At 44.0% G+C, this 21,564-nt stretch overlaps 1 protein-coding gene across 3 annotated transcripts in view; it reads right to left on the reverse strand.

Moving 5' to 3' along the window:
• Positions 1-21,564, reverse strand: part of LOC140199556 (juxtaposed with another zinc finger protein 1-like) — a 350,439-nt gene that overhangs the window by 215,824 nt on the left and 113,051 nt on the right. For all 3 annotated transcript variants that reach the window (XR_011886446.1, XR_011886445.1, XM_072261822.1), the window contains exon 2: positions 12,846-12,918. Coding sequence is in view for 1 of the 3 variants with exons in the window: in XM_072261822.1 (XP_072117923.1) it covers positions 12,846-12,918 (73 nt within the window). In the remaining 2 variants the exon portion in view is untranslated. The remainder of the gene's footprint in view (positions 1-12,845; positions 12,919-21,564) is intronic.

Consider the following 21,564-nt stretch of genomic DNA (forward strand, 5'->3'; position numbering starts at 1 on the left):
CATATAAAAGTTTGGGTACCCCAGGAGATTTGAGCTCTCAGATAACTTTTACCAAGGTCTCAGACCTTAATTAGCTTGTTAGGGCTATGGCTTGTTCACAGTCATCGTTAGGATTGGCCAGGTAATGCAAATTTCAAAGCTTTATAAATACCCTGACTCCTCAAACCTTGTCCCAACAATCAGCAGCCATGGGCTCCTCTAAGCAGCTGCCTAGCACTCTGAAAATTAAAATAAATGATGCCCACAAAGCAGGGGAAGGCTATAAGAAGATAGCAAAGCGTTTTCAGGTAGCCGTTTCCTCAGTTCGTAATGTAATTAAAAAATGGCAGTTCACAGGAACGGTGGAGGTGAAGTTGAGATCTGGAAGACCAAGAAAACTTTCCGAGAGAACTGTTCATAGGATTGCTAGAAAGGCAAATCAAAACCTCCATTTGACTGCAAAAGACCTTCAGGAAGATTTAGCAGACTCTAGAGTGGTGATGCACTGTTCTACTGTGCAGCGACATCTGCACAAATATGACCTTCATGGAAGAGACATCAGAAGAAAACCTTTCCTACGTCCTCACCACAAACTTCAGTGTCAGAAGTTTGCAAAGGAACGTCTAAACAAGCCTGATGCATTTTGGAAACAAGTCCTGTGGACTGATGAAGTTAACATCGAACTTTTTGGCCGCAATGAACAAAGGTATATTTGTTGAAAAAAGAGTGCAGAATTTCATGAAAAGAACACCTCTCCAACTGTTAAGCACGGGGGTGGATCGATCATGCTTTGGGCTTGCGTTGTAGCCAGTGGCACGGGGAACATTTCACTGGTAGAGGGAAGAATGAATTCAACTAAATACCAGCAAATTCTGGAAGCAAACATCACACCTTCTGTAAAAAAGCTGAAGACGAAAAGAAGATGGCTTTTACAACAGGATAATGATCCTAAACACACCTCAAAATCCACAATGAACCACCTCAAGAGGCGCAAGCTGAAGGTTTTGCCATGGCCCTCACAGTCCCCCGGCCTAAACATCATCAAAAGTCTGTGGATAGACCTCAAAAGAGCAACGCATGCAAGATGGCCCAAGAATCTCACAGAACTAGAAGCCGCTTGCAAGGAAGAACGGGCGAAAATCCCCCAAACAAGAATTGAAAGACTCTTAGCTGGCTACAGAAAGTGTTTACAAGCTGTGATATTTGCCAAAGGGGGTGTTACTAAGTACTGCCATGCAGGGTGCCCAAACCTTTGCTCCGGGCCCTTTTCCTTTTTTGTTATTTTGAAACTGTAAAAGATGGAAATAAAAAAAGTAATCTTGTTTAATTATTAAAGAAATGTGTCATCTTTAACTTTATGCCTTTTGGAAATCAGGTCATCTTTTACTCGCTTAGCTATTCACAGTAACAGAAATTTTCACCAGGGATGCCCAAACTTTTGCATGCCACTGTATGTTTCTCGCTCCACCACATTGCATACATTGCATTCCAGGTTCCAACTTCACGCTGTATAAAAAGTTTTTTCCCTCATGTCACTCTTAATCCTCTTGCTTTTTATTTTATTCCTGTGATCTCCAAACCTTGGATCCTTTTCCCAACAAACACCTCCTAATTTCATATATTTCCAAAAAAATTTCTATTCACTGTAACCCTCTTTTCTATTAATTATCCAAGCTATCAAAGTCCCTTTATAATGCCCCATCTTCAAGTTACTGTTATAAAGTCTTCTTGAAGTTCTTGTACATAATATTGTCTCTGTCACATTAATCAACCTCAAGAAATTCTATCAAATTGGTGAAATATGCTTTGTCCTTAGCAAGTCAGTATTGGTTTGCTTTATTAATTCTTTCCTGGATTACTGCTTTCAAGAGCTTTTTCACCAGATAAGTTAAACCAGTTGGCCTGTAGTTGCAGCGCCTATCCATAGTCTGTTTTTCCAAGTGAAGGAGTAACATTCACCATTCTCCATTTCTCAGGCACAGCCCTAATATTCAAAGTACACTACAAGCTTTTGCCCTGAAATTTCCTCCTATATTTCCCTCGGAATCTCACCTTGCATCCCAGCTGGTACTGGTAACTCCCTAAAGTTGAGCTGAATTTTTAATATCTGTGTACTTCCAGTATTTAACGAAATTGAACATCCAAACCAACTCCTCTATTACTTTATAAGCACCCTCCTTCCTGATGAAGACAGATGCAAAGTGCTCATTTAGTACTTTAACACTACCCTCAGCATCCACGTGCAAGTCCTAACAGAGCTAATCTTCATGTACTATCTTTTTATTATTTATATTCCTTTGGACACATTTGAATTCCACGTTAGAGCTAGTCTTTTCTTATACACTCTTATTTCAGTTTTCACTCATCCTTTGATCAGAATCAGAATCAGGTTTAATATCACTGGCAATTTGTGAAATTTGTTGTTATGTGGCAGTAGTACTTTGTAATACATTATAATAAAATTGAATTATAGTAAATATATATTTAATTTAACTTTTTAATATAAATATAATTAGTGCAAAATAATAGTGAGGTAGTGTTCATGGGTTCAACGTCCACTCATAAATCTGATGGCAGAGGGGAAGAAGCTGTTCCTGAATCGTTGACTGTGTGCCTTCAGTCTCCTGTACCTCCTCCTTGATGGTAATAATAGACAAGGGCATGTCAAATCTTTTATAATTAACCTGGTTCCCTCTGGTATTTACAACCGAACACTTGTTAAAAGTGGCTGTATTTCACTTTATTCTCCTTTCTGTTTTTTTTGTCATCAAAGGAGCTCTTGGTTTGTATGTTCTTCCTTTGATCTTTATGGAAATCTGCTCTACTCTATTTCAAACTATTTCTTCCTTAAAAGATAGTTTTAGTTATCAATCATTGACTTCAATTTACATAGGCCAAAAACACCCTCATACTATTGAAATTGCCTTCTCCCAATTAATTATCTTTACTTGTTCTGTTTTTTTGTAGCCAAATCTAAATCTGATTGTGTCATATCTCTCTTTTAATGGACATGTTGTGCACTTAATCACCTCATTCCCAACAACTAGATCCAGCAATGCAACATCCTTATTAGACCAGCAACCTCTATAGAAAATTACCTGGACATATCTTAGAAGTTCTTCGTCTTCTCTGTCCTGATTACTAACACAATTTATATCACAGTTCTACAGACCCATAGCGGTTTTTTTTTACATATCTCTGCATTTTCACATCTTTACTATTCATTTGTGACTGAAGGAATATACTCATATCTGTGCCACACCTCCTCCTTTATTTCCTGAATACTAAATGTCAAGAATATTTAATATTCAATCCTGCCTTTTAAGGCAAGTTTCTATTATCTCCACCACGTCATATTCCTATCTTATGTGTTTTCACTGTTTGCTCCTATAATTATTATAAAACCTCTTAAAATTCTATGAATATCTCTGGATTTTTAAGTCACTTAAAGGCTGTAAAATAACATTTTCTATTCAACTTGTATCTATAGTTGTAATAATTATTGAGACAGTGATTTCCAAAAACATTCAGTAAGTATAACAATGCTTCCTACTGGCTGCAATATGTAATAATTTATCAACAATGGAATTCTTCTTAAAACTGCAATGTCAGAATTGTTAATTGTCAGAGTCAAATGCTAAGTCACCAAATTCTTGACCACCCTGGAATTACGGTTCACATTTAATAAATACTTTAACTTATGTTTCTTGTTAGAAATTGGTCAAAGCCATTCTGTATGTACTATTAATTATAAAACACAGAACACTGGCCAAGTTACATTTGTGGAGGGAACAGGTGTATGTTTCATGTTAGGACCCTGCATCAATCCTATTCATTATTCTCAGATCCATTTGCCACAGACCTCTTGAGTTAATTTTTTTATTGAAATATTATGCCACACAGAAATTTAACCAAACTCCCAAGAGAATTTAGGTATCAAGATTTTTATATTCACTGAACGTTGTTGAATTGATTCCTTGTCATCCCTGAACAAAATGAAAAAAAGGCAATAAACGCAAAATACTGCAGGAATTCAACAGGGAAGGCATCAACATGCCATCAGGTTGGAGGCTACCCAGACAGAATACAAGGTGTTGCTCCTCCAACCTGAGTGTGGTCTCATCATGACAGTAGAAGAGGCCGTGGACTGACATGTCAGAATGGAAATGGGAAGTAGAATTGAAATGGGTGGCATCCACCAGAAAAAGCTTCTCGAAGTTACGTTAATTCCCCTCCCCTTTCACCATTCCCCATTTCCATTCCCCCCTCTCATCTTATATACCACAATTGTAGGCCGTATCTCGGGTAATGATGAGTTTGAGTACAGAGAGGAAATTAAGAACCTGGTGGCACGGTGTGAAGACAATAACCTATCCCTCAATGTCAGCAAGACGAAGGAATTGGTTGTTGACTTCAGGAGTAGCGGACCGCACGACTCCATTTACATCGGTGGTGCACAAGTGGAACAGGTCAAAACCTTTAAGTTTCTCGGGGTCAATATCACAAATGACCCGACTTGGTCCAACCAAGCAGAGTTCACTGCCAAGAAGGCCCAACAGCCCCTTTACTTCCTGAGAAAGCTAAAGAAATTTGGCCTGTCCCCTAAAACCCTCACTAATTTTTATAGATGCACCATAGAAAGCATTCTTCTAGGGTGCATCACAACCTGGTATGGAAGTTGTCCTGTCCAAGACCAGAAGAAACTGCAGAAGATCGTGAACACAGCCCAGCACATCACACAAACCAATCTTCTGTCCTTAGACTCACTTTACACCGCACACTGTCGGAGCAGTGCTGCCAGGATAATCAAGGACACGACGCACCCAGCCCACACATGTCTCATCCCTCTTCCCTCCAGGAGAAGGCTCAGGAGCTTGAAGACTCGTACGGCTTCTTTCCAACTGCGATAAGACTGCTGAACGGATCCTGACCCGGATCTGGGCTGTATCCTCCAAATATCCGGACCTGCCTCTCAGTTTTTTTGCACTACCTTACTTTCCCTTTTCTATTTTCTATTTATGATTTATAATTTAAATTTTTAATATTTACTATCGATTTGTACTCCAGGGAACGCGAAGCACAGAATCAAATATTGTTGTGATAATTGTACGTTCTAGTATCAATTGTTTGGCGACAATAAAGTATAAAGTATCTCCTTAACTGTCCATTACCTCCCCCTGGTGTTCCTCTCCCTTCCCTTTCTTCCGTGGCCTTCTGTCCTGTCCTATCAGATTCCCTTCTCCAGCCCTTTATCTCTTTCACCAATTGACTTCCAGCTCTTTATTTCACTCCTTCCCCTCTCCCAGTTTCACCTATCATCTATTACTTGTTCCTCCCCTCCCCCCACCTTCTTACTCTGACTTCTCATCTCATTTTCCCAGTAATGATGAAAGGTCTCAGCCCAAAACGTCAACTGTTTACTCTTTTCCATAGGTGCTGCCTGGCCTGCTGAGTTCCTTCAGCATTTTGTGTGTATTGCTTTGTTTTCCAGATTCTGCAGATTTTCTCTTGTCTGTGATCAGAAAAGGCAACTCATAAGGATGTAGATGCTGTTGTAGTTTCTACAGTACTTAAGGATGGACAGCCTGAACCCGTTTGCAGCTCTCAAGTCTAGTATGTGGTTTCTCCTGCAGGTAGGTACCCAATTAGATTTTTACTTGCCCTTCACTTCCAAATCATTCCTCTCATTGCTGGAACTGTCATATCCCACATCTTTCCCAACCAAACGCAAACTGGGCACACCGATTTTCCACCACAGAACCAGCAGAGGAACAATGTTTGTGCATGGTTAAGCCTCAATCCATTGCAAACTGTGCCTGAATTGCAGCATAAACAAGGATGGTCACAGAATATTGCGTGTTTAAAAAACCTTTTAACAATTTCTTGGTCCATATCTTGAACCAGCACATAAGCATTTCCCCAGAGAACTATAATAGCATAAATATTTATTTTATGTGGCAAGGTTTACTTGAGTCAATCCCATGGCAATGAAATGGGTTCATTTCTGCAGTTTCCGGGACCATAAGGCACTAAATATAATAAATGGCCCTGAAAGACTCACAGGTGCAGTGCACCTCACCTGGCACTTCGGAGTCCTGCATGGTGGCTGGAGGGCAGGTATAGGGGTAGGTATAGCACTTGACATGTTTGCAAGGATAAGTGGACAAGGACTTACAAAGAGTTATCCTTATCGAAAGTGAAGGGGGAGGGGAAGGGGAAAGATATGCCAAGTGGTATGATCACACTGGAAATGGCAGAAGTTTTGCAAAATGATATACTAGATATGGAGGCTACTGGGATGGTAGGTAAGAACAAGTGGAACTCTATCCCTGTTATGGCGGCAGGAAGATGTGCTGAAGGTGGATGTGCAGGAAATGGAGGAGATGGGTGAAATCAGCATTGATGGTGGTGGAAGGCAAAACGCCTTTTGTGGGAAAAAGTGGACATCTCAGATGTGCTGAGAACAGTTGCAACAGAGATGTTGGAACTAAGAGAAGGAAATAGCAGTTTTTTAAGAGACATGGTGGGAAGACATATAGTCTTAATAACTGTGAGAGTCAGTGGGTTTGTAAAAGATGCCAGATATGGAGAGACAGAGAGATCAAGAAATGTGAGGGAGGTGTCAGAAATGGACCAAGTAAATCTGAGGGCAGGGTGGAAGCTGCAAGCAAAGCTGCTGAAATTGACAAGCTTAGCATGGGTGCAGAGAAAGAATTAAAAGAACATTACCAGTGTGGACTTGGAACATGGACTGTTCCACATAGCCAACAAAAAGGCAGGCATAGCTAGGGCCTATGTGACTGCCCATGGCTACACCTTGGGTTTGGATAAAGTGAAAGGAGCTGAGAAAGAAATTGTTGAGGATGCAAACCAGCTCCATAAGATGGAGTAAGGTAGTGGTGGAGAGGAACTAATAAGATTTATTGTCTTGAAAGAAGCAGAGATCTTTAAGGCCTTCCTGATGGGGATTAGCAGTACATAGGGACTAGAAGTCCACAGTGAAAATTAAGGTGATTAGAGCCAGGGAACTGAAAGTGACTGAAGTGATAGAGAGCATGTGAAGTGTCATGGATGTAGATAGGAAGGAACTGACCCAAGAGGGATAAAATGGAGTCAAGGTATACAGACAAAAGTTCAGTGGGGCAGAAGCATGCAGAGGCAATGAGCCTACCAGGACAGTTAGGTTTGTGGATCTTGGGTAGGAGGTAGAAATGAGTACAGGAACTATGAGGTTGATGGCAGTGGATGGGAGATCTCTAGAGTTGATGAGATTGATGATGGTGCTGGAGGCAGTAGTCTGATACTTTTTAGTGGGGTCCTGTTTAAGGGGCGAGTAAGAGATATCTGAGAGCTGCCGGCTAGCCTCAGAAAGATTGAGGTCAGACCACCAGACTACAACAGCACCATCCCAATAGCCTATAATTTTGATGCTGAGGTTAGGGTTGCTTGATGAGAGTGGTGGGGCAGTGTATTCAGAGGGGTTGAGATTTGAACAGGAGAGTTGCGTGGTAAAGTCTTGACAGTTGATATCTGGTCAGCAATTAGATATGATAAGTGGGCAGAAGGCCACAGAGGAGTGTCCAAGAAGAAAAATACAGTTGAAGGCAGGGGAAGAGGGTTAATGATGGGGGTGGTGAGTCCCTCCCAAAGAAAAAGGTCCAGAGACTGAGGTGTTGGAAGAATAGCTTGGCGTCGTTGTGGACATGGAATTCATTGTGGTATGGACTCAGTGAGAGAAAGGTAAGGCCTTGTGAGGACATAACTTTCTACTTCAGAGAGGGGAAGATTGGAGGGGATGGTAAAAACATGCCAAGACTTGGAGCTGGGGTCAGAGTTCATAAAAGGGCATTCTCTTCAACTGTCATTGATGCTGTCTTCACCAGAACCTCCATTTATCGCACATCTGCCATTACCCCATCCTCCCACTGTCGCAATGTAAAGGGTTTCCATTCTACTTATCTACTACCCCAACTACCTCCATATCCAGCATATCATTCTCCGGAACTTCTGCCATATCCAATAAGATTCTCCCACTAAGCAAATCTTTCCTTCACCCTCCCTCCCACCCCCCCCCCCATTACTCTGCTTTCTGTAGGGATCACTCTCTATGTGACTTCCTTGTGCACCCTCTGATATCCCTCCTGGCAATTGTCCCTGCAGGTGTGACAGGTGCCACACTTCCCGCTCACTACCTTTTAAGACCACAAACAGCTCTTCCATCTGAGGCAACACCGTCCGAGATTCTGTTGGGGGTCATCTATTATACCCAGTATGGTGAGACCCAATGCAGATTGGGGGACTGCTTCATCCAGCACCTTTATTCTGCCTGCTGCAAGAGGCAGGTTCGCTTGATGGTTATCCATTTCAAATAGATTTCCCATTCTCAAACTGACATGTTCGTCCACAGCCTTTGCTACTGCCACGGTGAAAATAAAGTGATTAGGGCAATGGAACTGAAAAGTGGAGGAGCTACACTTCATACTCCATATTGGTAGCTTCCAACCTGATGGCATGAACATCATTTTCTCTAACCTCTGGTAATTACTCCCCACTCCCCCTTTTTCCATTTACTCTATCACTCCTTCTCACCTGCCCATCATCTTCCTCTGGTTCCCCCCCTCCTTCCTTTATTCCATGGCCACTGTCCTCTTCTATTAGATTCATTCTTCTTTGTCCTTTATCTCTTTTTACTTCATCCCCCTCCCCCACCCACCTTCCCTCTCACTTCATCTTTCCTATCATGTTGTAGCTTGCATTGCACCCCTTCCCTCTACCTTCTTATTCTGGCTTCTGGCCCCATTCTTTCTAGTCCTGATGAAGGGACGTGGCCTGAAACATCGACTGTTTATTCCCCTCCACAGATGCTGCCTATCTTACTGAGTTACTCAAGATTTCCAGCATCTTCAGAATCTGGTGTCTACCTTTCCAGATTTCCCAACTTAATTTTGCTTCAGCTAATCTGCTCATAAAACTCTCATCCATACCTCAGTTACCTTGGGATTTGATATTTTTCTAGCGCTCTTGCAGCTAGTCTCCCTCATCTTACGTGTTGTACCCACAAGATCATGAAAAACTATTGTGCCTGTGTCACAATTCACACTTAGGTACATTTACCCATCACTTAATGACCTAGAGGATCTTCTGTTTTAGCAGCACCTCAGTTTAAAAAATTCTCATCTTTGTTTACAATGCTTTTCAGAATCTCACCACTGAGCATCTCTGTAATCCTTTCAAATCTTTTTAAAAAAGCTCCTGCATCCTTCTAACTCTTGATAACTCCATATATTTTTGCTTCAAAATTTTCAGCACCACCTTCAGTTGCTAAGGTCCTAAGTCTCTATCTCTTTTTCCTCCTTTAACACACCCAAAAAGCTACCTCATCTTTCGTCATCCGTCCTAAGAAAGTTTGTGAACCCTGTATTTTCTCTATTTCTGCATAGATGACCTAAAAATGTGATCAGATCTTCACGCAAGTCCTAAAGCTAGATAAAGGGAATCTAATTAAATAAATAATACATGAAACATTATACTTGCAACACACATCAAAGTTGCTGGTGAACGCAGCAGGCCAGGCAGCATCTCTAGGAAGAGGTACAGTCGACGTTTCAGGCCGAGACCCTTCGTCAGGACTAACTGAAGGAAGAGTTAGTAAGAGATTTGAAAGTGGGAGGGGAAGGGGGAGATCCAAAATGATAGGAGAAGACAGGAGGGGAAGGGATGGAGCCAAGAGCTGGACAGGTTATTGGCAAAGGGGATATGAGAGGATCATGGGACAGGAGGTCCGGGGAGAAAGACAAGGGGGGGGGAACCCAGAGGATGGGCAAGGAGTAAAGTCAGAGGGACAGAGGGAGAAAAAGGAAAGTAAGAGAAAGAATGTGTGTATATAAATAAATAACGGATGGGGTATGAGGGGGAGGTGGGGCATTAGCGGAAGTTGGAGAAGTCGATGTTCATGCCATTATACTTGTTCATTTACTGAGAAAAATGATCCAATATTATATGCATTTATTGGTAAGAGTACATGAACCTTTGCTTTCAGTAACTGGTGTGACCCCCTTGTATAGAAATAACCTCAACCAAACGTTTTCAGTAACTGTTGATCAGTCCTACACATCAGCTTAGAGGAATTTTAAGCCATTCCTCCTTACAAAACTGCTTCAACTAATGGTTGGTTGGCTTCCTTGCATGAATTGCTTGCTTCAGGTCTTTCCACAACATTTCTATAGGATTAAGGTCAGGACTGACTCAGCCATTCCAAAATACAAATTTTCTTCTTTTTAAGCCATTCTGTTGTTGATTTACTCGTCTTTCGGATCATTGTCTTGTTGCATTATCCAACTTCTATTAAGCTTCAGGTGATGGACTGCTACCCTGACATTCTCCTATAAAATGTCTTGATACAATTTTGAATTCATTTCGCTCTCAATGATTGCAAGCTGCCCAGGCTGTGAGGCAGCGAAACAGCCTGAAACCATGATGCTCCTTCCACCATGCTTCACAGCTGGGATGAGGTTTTGGTTTCGGTGTTGGTGTGCAGTTCCCCTTTTCCTTCAAACATAGCAATATGCATTTCTGCCAAAAAGTTCAACTTTTGTCTCATCTATTCACAGAATATTGTCCCAGCAGTGTTGCAGAACATCCAGGTGGCCTTTTGCAAACTTGAGATGTGCAACAATGTTTTTTTTTTGGAGAGCAGTGGTTTCATCTGTGGTGCCCTTCCATGAACACCATTCTTGTTCAGTGTTTTTCTTATAGTGGACACATGACCAGAGACTTTAGCAAGTTCTAGAGATTTCTGCAGGTCTTTTGCTGTTAACCTTTGGCTCTTTTTCACCTCCTTCAGCATTGCACATTTGGCTCTTGGTGTGACCTTTACAGGATGCCTACTCCTAGGGAAAGAAGCAACAGTACCGAGTTTCCTCTATTTGTAGACAATTTTTCTCACTGTGGACTGATGATCACTCAGGTCTTCAGAAAGGCTTTTGTAGCCTTGTCCAGCTTGATGTATCTCTACAATTTTTCTTCCAAGGTCCCCTGAAAGTTTTGATTGAGGCATGGTGCACATAAACAGATCTTTCTTGAGCCGAATAGGCTGTCAGTAACCTGACTTTGTGTGTCTTTTTTTACAGGGCAGGGCAACTCGACAACCCAGACCTCCAATCTCATCTCATTAATTGGAACATCTGACTCCAAATAGCTTTTGTAGAAGGCATTCCCCCAGAGGTTCACCCACTTTTTCCAACAAATACATGTAACATTGAATCATTTTTCGCAAATAAATAAATGAGCAAGTAAAATGTTTTTTGTGTTATTTATTTAATCGGGTTCTCTTTATCTAGTTTTAGGACTTATTTTAGGTTACATTTATGCAGGAATAGAGAAAATTCTACAGGGTTCACAAACTTTCTAGCACCACTGTAGGTCATTAAGTGACTAAGTATAACTTCTTTCAATTTGTTCATGTTAAAAAACTTGTTTTATTTTGTTGTGTTATAGCAATATTTAAATAGAAACTGCTGCTGTTCTTTCTTCCAAGAGAGGTGTATTTTACATTTTCCTTCCACTACATATTTTATATCAAGGACCTGACCTCACCATCTTCTGCTCTGTTTTAGACTTCCAATTTAATTTTGGCACACAACATAAACAGGTGGTAGAGTGGAGATACATCTCTACCAAAGGAGGTGAAAGGCGCTCCTTCCCTCTACTAGCCTTCGAGTCACCCAGGCCAAGGCATAGTGACTGCTTAGCCCCCCAATCAGGATCCTGTAAAGCCATGGGAGCAGGTGGTGGATGGTCGTATGAGCAGTTGGTACATATCACAAGTCCTGGTTAATGGACTACTGATTCAGGCAAACGATCTCTAAAGACTATTGATAAAGGCTGGGGTCACCCATCTTGTAAATACACTGGCTTGAAGGTGGCAATGGCAAACCACTTCTGAAGAAAAAAAATTGCCAAGAACAATCATGGTCATGGGACCACATCATACAACATGCCATATAATGATGACAACATAAAATGGAAATAACATCAGCACTGCAAAGGTATTGCACTTTAACAGAGAAAAAAAATAAATGAAGTACAAGAAATGCTGCAAGTCAACTTTATGAAGTACAATATGAACTATCAGAATTTAAGCATCAGCACAAATCTTTTAAATAAAAGATGAAAATATGCATTATTTATCAAAAAAACTGCTGAATTGAATAGATTATAGCAATATTACACAATTATTTGCATGCCACATAAAAACACGTTTTACTGAGACATTAGATAAACAATATAATTGGCACAGAAGAGGTGATAAGGCCTAAGACAGATCAGCCACGATTATCTTGAATAGTCAGGCAGGGTTGAGGAGCCAAGTGGCCTACTGGTGCTCCTATTTTCATACGTTCTTATTATGTAATGACTAGATTCTTCCTTCCCAAAGCATTTAAAGTACTTAATAACCTGTCTTTAAACAATATGGCAAAAATTCCTGAGAACCCATCACTTACAGGAATTTGATGGTGTTGAACCAGCTGATAATCTTGACCATTGGATGTTATTTGTATTAATACTGCAATACTCTTTTAATTCACTTTTTGGCAGTACTACAATAAATTTTATGAGGGAACCAGGTACATTTCAAAGGAGCACAGGAACCAGGGCCCTGGTGGGTTCAAAAAGGAGCATGGGAAACCAGAGCCACAGAGAATGGCAAATGAGTGAGTTTATGGGAGAGTGAACTAGATGCTGAACAACTGAGATTTGCAAACAGGCAGAGAAGGGAATATTTGAATTCTACTGTACCTTGCAAATGGATTCTGCTGAATAAAAATTCAAAATTAACTTCAAATGATAAAATCCAAAATTTATACCTATTGATATAACTTAGTGCGATATACGATGGCTGCTGTTGCTCTTGCCTTTCCAATACCTTGGGGTCATTTTCTGTTAAAAGAATAAATTAAGAATAATTTATTAATAGAGTCATAGAGTTTTAGAGAACTACAGCACAAAAACAAGCCCTTTGGCCCATCTAGTCCACGTTGAATTATTATTCTGTCCAGACCCATTGACCTGCATCTGGACACTAGCCCTCCATGGCCCTCCCATCCAATCTTCTCTTAAAAGTTGAAATTGAACATGCATTCACCTCTTCCACTGGCAGCTTGTTCCACACTCTCACCACCATCTGATTGAAGAAGTTCCCCTTCATGTTCCCCTTAAACATTTCACCTTTCACCCTTAACCTCTAGTTCACTCAACCTCTGCTTGCTTTTACCCTATCTATACCTCTCAAAATTTTTATACTGCAATTAATTTTTTCTTTATTCTGCTACACTGCAGAGAATAAATCTGTAACCTATTCAACCTCTCCTTATAACTCCTCAAGACCCAGCAACATCCTTGTAAATTTTCTCTGAGCTCTTTCAATTTTATTGATACTATCCTATAGGTAGGTGACCAGAACTGCATAAAAATAATGAGAACTGACCATTTATATTATTTTAAGACTAGCTTACAAACAGTTCATTTAAATTGATGTGTCAGGCAACATTTACAGTATGTAACTGTAGAGAAGGATATCAAGGTTAAAGCACAAATGGAGAAGTGAAGAAGAGAGACAACAAAAAAATCTGTAACTCCATTTTTCTGAAAAAAATACCACAATAAAATTTCAAAGCAAACCTCAAAATACACATTTGTTACAACGAAGCAGGCAGTAGGATCCTTAAAATGTTCCAATCACAATTCTCTAACGCACTTTGGGCAGTGGGGCAGCCCAGATCTTCCACTGGATGAAGGGCACCTTCTACCTGATGAAACTGAGTACAGAGCAAAGAACCACGGGCAGGTAATCTCAGCTCACTTTACTAAGTACTTTGATATGATCAGAAAGAGTGTAGATGGCCATCTCAGGTTCAAGTATCCTCATGCCTGTCAACACCTCTTTCTATACAGGATTGCCTCAGCCTTGCCCTTAATGCTGGTGATCTCCCACAGTCATCAATCAGCACATATTAGGCACCGTTAGTTCACTGATAATATTCTAATAAAGCCTGGCACAGAACATTGTTAGAGTTTTGAGTGAGTTTTATTAGGCTGGAGGCAAGATTGCTCTCCTGCCCATCTGACAGATACTGAAAATGAAATTTTTTAAATTGAAAGAAAAATCCAAAGTGTTTATTTTAAAGAGTTATTGATTATCCATCTCAAATTTGCCCTGAACTATGTGACTTCCAAAGCTATTTCCTCTTAGGAGATCTATTTTCCCTGCAGTGGAGGAGGAAAAGAGGACACATGGTTGAGATACATAAAATTACTATGAGTAAAGATAAGGTAGACTGCAGGAAACCATTTCAGAGGTTGATAAAATTGCACAAAGAGCATAAGACAGTACAGCAGAGGAACAGGCCTTTCAGCTCACTATGCTTACACCGACCATGATCCCAAGCTAACCAATCCCATGTGCCTCAACACAGCCCATGTCCTTCTATTCACTGCCTGTTCACATGTTACTTAATTGCTATGGTATCTGCTTCTACCACTTCCTCTGGCAGTGTATTTCAGGCACTTACCACTCTTTGTTAAAGAAACTTGTCTTGCACATTTCTTTTAAACTTTCCCCTCTCATCTTAATCATATGCCCTCCTGTATTTGATATTTCCACCCTGGGAAAAAAGACGCTGATCATCTATGCCTCAGGTCACACCTCGGTCTCTGACACTCCAGGGAAAACAATCCAAGTTTATCCAACCTCCTTTTACGGCAAAATACACTCCAATCCGGGCAACATCATGACAAATCTGTTATGAACCCTATCCAAAGTCTACATATTCTTCCTACATTATGGCAGTTGGCCAAAGGTTTTATACAGAGGCAACACAATGTTCCATCTTCTTTTCTCAATGCTTTGAGTGGTGAAGGTAAGCATGCCAAATGCCTTTACCATCCTATACAGTATGCCACCTTCAGAGAACTGTGTTGAATTCCACTGTAAATACTTTATGCAAATTATACCCTTGAAAGGATATTAAGTCTTTCAATTGAATCCAAGAGCATCTTTTATTGGGTGTCAATGGCTAAAGGGTGAAGGCAGAAGAATGGGCCCAGCCAAGATTGCACTTTCTGAGGAAGCTTAAACAAGCATCACTCCCCACTAACATCTTAACTACATTCTACAGGGGCGTTGTTGAGAGTGTGCTGACCTTTTCCTTCACAACCTGGTCCTCCAGCTACAGTGCTGTCGACAAAAAAGCCTTGCAGAGGGTGGTTAGGGGAGCAGAGAAGGTTACTGGGGTCTCCCTACCTTCTGTCCAAGACCTCTTTCAGAGTCGGTGCCTCCAGAAGACACGGTACATCATTAAAGACCCCTCACACCCTCTCCATGCACTGTTTGTTCTTCTGCCATCAGGCAAACATTACAGGAGCATCAAAACTAAAACCACAAGGCTACTAAACAGCTTCCTCCCACAGGCAGTCAGACTGCTAAATAGCTGCTCCACCTGACTCTGCTTTGGACACTTTTAACGTGCACTGGACACTTATAACTGATTTTAACTGACATGTGGTTATTGTGTTTTACTATTTATTGTTATGTTTATTATTTAGTGTTGCGTTTCTTATGTTATGATTGCACTGCCCCTGAGAAACGCTGTCTCATTCTGCCCTGCAGAGCTGATGTCCGGTTAGAATGACAATAAAGTTCTTTGAATCTTGAATCTTTGAATCTTGAAATGGGGTTGAGAGGGATAACAAATTAGCTATGAAGAATGGTGGACCAAATGGCCTAATTTTGCTCCTATGTCTTATGATTTTATTTACATGGAAATTATCTAGTGTGGCGACCCACTTTCTACGCAGGTGAACCGGCTCACAAAATGGTGCACACGTCGGCAGAGAGACCAGCCCCAAAATGGCACTGGGCCTTCTTTTTCACCGGCAAGGGGAGAAGGCCCACGCGCAGGCAGAGATTTTTGTAATGCATCTCTGACGTCATTTCCACCCAGAGAGGGCAGGAACGGAACTGCATAAAAGCCAGTGCCAAAAAGTTTGAATAAACTAGTCTCGAGTGCAACTTACAGACTGCATGTCGTTATTTTCTAGCTCTGTGTGTAGCACATCGCTACAATGGTGACCCCCATGGTCCATACGGGATTTGGACCAAAGATGATCGACTCTTCATCTGTTCACACAGTTTCGCTAAAACTGCCAACCTTCTGGACACTGCGACCACGCATGTGGTTTGACCAAGGAGAAGCCCAGTTCCAGATTCGGCAGATATCTTCTGATTCCACACGTTACTATTACATGGTGAGCTCCCTTGACCAGGAGACAGCCGCCCAGGTTGAGGATTTCATACAGTCACCCCCGGAAGAAGGCAAGTATGCAGCATTCAAAGCGCTGCTCATAGGGACATTTGGCCTCTCACGGCGTGAGCGAGGTGCCCACTTGCTGCACCTGGACGGTTTGGGAGACAGGCTGTCATCAGCATTAATGAACGAGATGCTGGCCCTGGCTGAAGGACACAAGCCCTGCCTCATGTTTGAGCAGGCGTTCCTACAGCAACTGCCCGAGGACATACATCTGCTGCTGGCTGACGCAGATTTCAGTGACCCCCGGAAGGTGGTGGCCCAGGCAGAAGTGCTGTGGAAAGCCAAGAGGGAGAGCAGGGCATCTGTCGAACAGATTACCAAGCCACGCACCCAACAGCAAGCCAGACCAGGCCCGGCACTGAAGCGCACACAATCCAGAGGCAGGAGTGAGGAGGCCAATGAACAGTGGTGTTTCTACCATCAGCGGTGGGGCACAGAAGCCCGCCGGTGTCGCCCACCCTGCAAGTTCCCGAGAAACACCAGGACCAGCCGTCACTAATGGCTACGGCAGCTGGCCACCAAGACAGCCTCTTGTACGTCTAGGACAAACAGTCGGGACGCCGCTTCTTGGTCGACACCAGAGCAGAAATCATCGTCTTACCCCCGACGGGGTATGACACCCACAACAGGGAGCCGGGACCCACCCTGAGGGCCGCAAACATCAGCACAATATGGACCTATGGCATCCGCACAGTGCAGCTGCAGTTCGGCGCCAGCCGGTTCACGTGGGACTTCACACTGGCCACCATGGCCCAACCACTCCTCGGGCTGGATTTCTTGCGAGCTCACAGCCTGCTGGTCCACTTGCAAGGGAAAAGACTGGTCCATGCCAAGACTTTCTAGATGTTCTCCCTGGGTGAAGCCAAGTTGCCGGCCCCACAACTGGACTCCATCATGCTGTCTGACAACGAATTCACCAGAATCCTGGCGGACTTTCCATTGGTTCTGGCACTGCAGTTCACGGCAGCCATGCCCAGACACAGAGTACAGCACCACATTCCAATGTAGGGACCACCCCTCCAAGCCCGCACACGAAGGCTCCCCCCGGACAAGCTCCGCCTGGCGAAGGAGGAGTTCAAGAGGATGGAGGAATTGGGGATCGTACGGCAGTCTGACAACCCATGGGCCTCCCCCCTGCACATGGTGCCCAAAGCAGCTGGGGGCTGGAGACCATGCGGCGACTACCGCAGACTGAACGAGGCTACAACTCCAGACCGCTACCCTGTGCCGCACAAACAGGACTTTGCAGCAAACCTGCACGGGGCAAGCATCTTTTCCAAAGTAGACCTCGTCTGGGGATACCATCAAATCCCGGTACGCCCTGAAGACATCCCCAAAACAGCACTCATCACCCCGTTCGGCCTGTTCAAATTCCTCCGAATGCCGTTCGGCCTGAAGAATGCCGCACAGACGTTCCAGCAGCTAATGGATGCGGTGGGACGCGACCTGGACTTTGCGTTCATCTATTTGGACGATATCCTCATAGCCAGCAGTAGTCGTCAGGAGCATCTGTCCCACCTCCGCCAGCTCTACTCCCGCCTGAGTGATTTCGGCCTCACGATCAACCCGGCCAAATGCCAGTTCAGACTCGACACCATCGACTTCCTGGGCCACAAGATTACTAAAGACGGGGCTACACCTCTGCCCGCCAAGGTAGATGCAATCCGCCACTTCACCTGGCCCAACACAGTCAAAGGCCTGCAGGAGTTCCTTGGTATGTTGAACTTCTACCATCGCTTCCTCCCCTCAGCAGCCCATATCATGCGCCCTTTGTTCACCCTGATGTCGGGTAAAGGCAAGGACATTACTTGGGACGAAGAGACCGCAGCCACTTTCGTTAAAGCCAAGGAAGCCTTGGCAGATGCTGCGATGCTGGTGCACCCCAGAACGGACGTTCCAACTGCCCTCACAGTGGACGCATCCAACACAGCAGTCAGTGGGGTGCTGGAGCAACTCATTGAGGGGTGCTGGCAACCCCTGGTGTTCTTCAGCAGGCACCATTGGCCACCCAAACCCAAGTACAGTGCCTTCGACCGGGAGTTGTTGGCACTATATCTGGCAATCCGGCATTTCAGGTACTTCTTAGAAGGCAGGCCATTCACCGCGTTCATGGACCACAAACCGTTGACCTTCGCATTCACGAAGGTGTCCGATCCCTGGTCAGCCTGCCAGCAACGACATCTGTCCTACATCTCCGAGTACACGACGGACATCCAGCATGTCTCGGGAAAGGACAATGTCATGGCGGACGCACTCTCCAGACCCTGTCCCAGGGGGTGGACTATGCAGCACTGGTGGAGGCACAGCAGGCAGACGACAAGATGCCCAGCTACAGGGTTTGCAGCTGCAAGACTTCCACGTAGGCCCAGGTGGGAGGATCCTCCTGTGTGACATGGCTACCGGCCAACCTCGCCCCATCGTCCCGGCAGCGGCAAGTTTTCGACTCCATACACGGCTTGGTGCACCCATCTATCAGGACAACCATCCGGATGGTCTCCAGCAAGTTTGTTGGCATGGACTTCACAAACAAGTCAGCCAATGGGCCAAAACGTGCACGCAGTGCCAAACAGCCAAGGTGCAGTGGCACACCAAAGCTCCGCCGCAGAAGTTCGAACCCACCCGCCGGAGGTTCAACCACATTCATGTGGAAATCGTGGGGCCCTCCCAGTGTCGCGAGGAGCGCGGTACCTCCTAACTATGGTAGACTGGTTCACAAGATGGCCAGAGGCGGTCCCGCTCACCGATACCACCGCCGATTCCTGCGCTCGAGCGCTGATTGCAACCTGGGTAGCACACTTCGGGATACCGGCTCACATTACCTCCGACAGAGGCGCCCAGTTCACCTCCAGCCTGTGGTCGACTGTGGCCAGCCTGTTGGGAACACAGCCACACCACACAACTGCCTACCACCCACAGTCGAACAGACCAGTGGAACGTTTCCACCATCACTTAAAGTCGGCTCTCATGGCCCGCCTGAAAGGGCCTAACTGGGTGGACGAGCTTCCCTGGATTCTGTTTGGAATCTGCACAGCACCCAAAGAGGATCTGCATACCTCGTCGGCCGAGCTGGTGTACGGCGCACCCCTGGTCGTCCCAGGAGAGTTCATATCTTGCCCCAAGGGGGCAAGAGGAAGAACCCACAGCAGTCCTGGACAGACTACATGAAAGGCTCAGCCACCTGGCCCCTGTAGTGACTTCACAGCACAGACAGATCCCGACCTGCGTACTCAAAGACCTGCAGAACTATAAGTTTGTACTTATACGAAGGGGCGCACACCGGGCACCGCTACAGCGGCCGTACGAGGGGCCCTTCAAGGTGATCAGGAACAACGGGTTCACGTACGTTCTGGACATTGGGGGGAAAGAGGAGGTTTTCACGGTGGACCGACTCAAACCGGCCCACGTGGACTTGGCGCAGCCAGTTGAGGTTCAGGCACCGCGGCGCAGAGGCAGACCACCCAAACAGAGACTGATCCAGACTGTGGACATTGCGGGGTGTATCACCGGTTCTGGGAGGGGGGGGTTATGTGGCAACCCACTTTCTACGCAGGTGAACCGGCTCACAAAATGGTGTGCGCATCAGCAGAGAGGCCAGCCCCAAAATGGAGCTGGGCCTTCTTCTTCACCAGTAAGGGGAGAAAGCCCGCACGCAGGAAGAGACTTCTGTAATGCACCTCTGACGTCATTTCCACCCGGAGAGGGCAGGAATGGAACTGCGTAAAAGCCAGTGCCGCGAAGTTTGAATAAACTAGTCTTGAGTGCAACTTACAGACTGCGTGTCATTATTTTCTAGCTCTGTGTGTAGTACATCACTGCACTAGATTGTTTTAATCAGTTTTATCCAGGGCATCAAAGGGTATGGGGAGAAGGCAGGGGAGTGGGGATGACTGGAAGAATTGGATCAGCCCATGATTGAATGGTGGAGCAGATTCGATGGGCCGAATGGCCTACTTCTGCTCCTATATCTTATGGTCTTATCCCTCATTTTCAATACCACAACTTTATTATGTAGCAAAACACTAAACTTTTCAAAATATAGCAGGCATCTAAGTTGAACTTTAAGCACAACTTTTATTTGCTTATAATTAGTGACAGGAGGCAAGTTTAAATGTTCTAACACGCAAGACCTCATAGGAATAAAAACAGAATAAGTCGAAGAAATAGAAGACAAGAAAGCCCTTTGCGATTGACCACATTCAATAACTCTCCATGCCATAAGCACTTAACTGTCGGTCTTTGGTCTTTTACACTGCTTTAACAAAGCTCAGTGAACAATTCAGTGCAAGAAATAGCATCTCATCTTCGAATAAAGACTCTGTGGGAAGCATGCAGAAATTGTTGAGGCTGTAGCAGAGATATTTAAATCATTCTTAGCAACAGGTGAGGTACCAGAGGATTGGAGGATAACCAATGCTGTTCCACTGTGAAAGAAAGGCTCTAAAAATAAACCAGGAAATTATATGCTTGTGAGCCTGACGTCAGTATTAGGAAAGTTATTGGAAGGTATTCTAAAGGACTGGTATATGATTATTTGGATAGACACGGACTGATTAAGGATAGTCAGTATGGCTTGGGGCATGGTTGGTCTTTTCCAACCAATCCTATAGAGTTTTTCGAGGAAATTACTAGGAAACCCGATGAAGGCAAGGTCGTGGATGTTGTCTGCATGGACTTTAGCAAGGCCTTTGATAAAGTCCTGCCTTGGTCAAGAAGGTTCAGTTGCTCGGCATTCAAGACGAGTTAGTAAATTGGATTAGACATTGGTTTTGTGGGAGAAGCAAGAGAGTGGTAATACATGATTGCCTTTTTGACTGGAGGCCTATGACTAGTGGAGTGCTGCAGGGATCGGTGCTGGGTGTGATGTTGTTTATCATCTATATCAACAATCTGGATGATAATGTAGTTAACTGGATCAGTAAATTTGCGGATGATACCTAGATTGGGGGTGTAGTGTACAGCAAAGAATGCCATCATGGCTTGCAGCAGGATTTGAACCAGCTGGAAAAATGGGCTGAAAAATGGCAGATGGCATTTAATGCAGACAAATGTGAGGTGTTGCACTTCAAAGGGAGCAACCAGGGTAGATCTTACACAGTGAACAGCAAAGCACTGAGGAGTGTGGCACAACAAAGGGATCTGGGAATACAGGTCCATAATTCATTGAAAGTGGCATCACAGATAGACAGGGTCATAAAGAAAGCTTTTGGCACATTGACCT

Source organism: Mobula birostris, chromosome 6, assembly GCF_030028105.1.
Source record: "Mobula birostris isolate sMobBir1 chromosome 6, sMobBir1.hap1, whole genome shotgun sequence".
NCBI classification, from domain to species: domain Eukaryota; kingdom Metazoa; phylum Chordata; class Chondrichthyes; order Myliobatiformes; family Myliobatidae; genus Mobula; species Mobula birostris.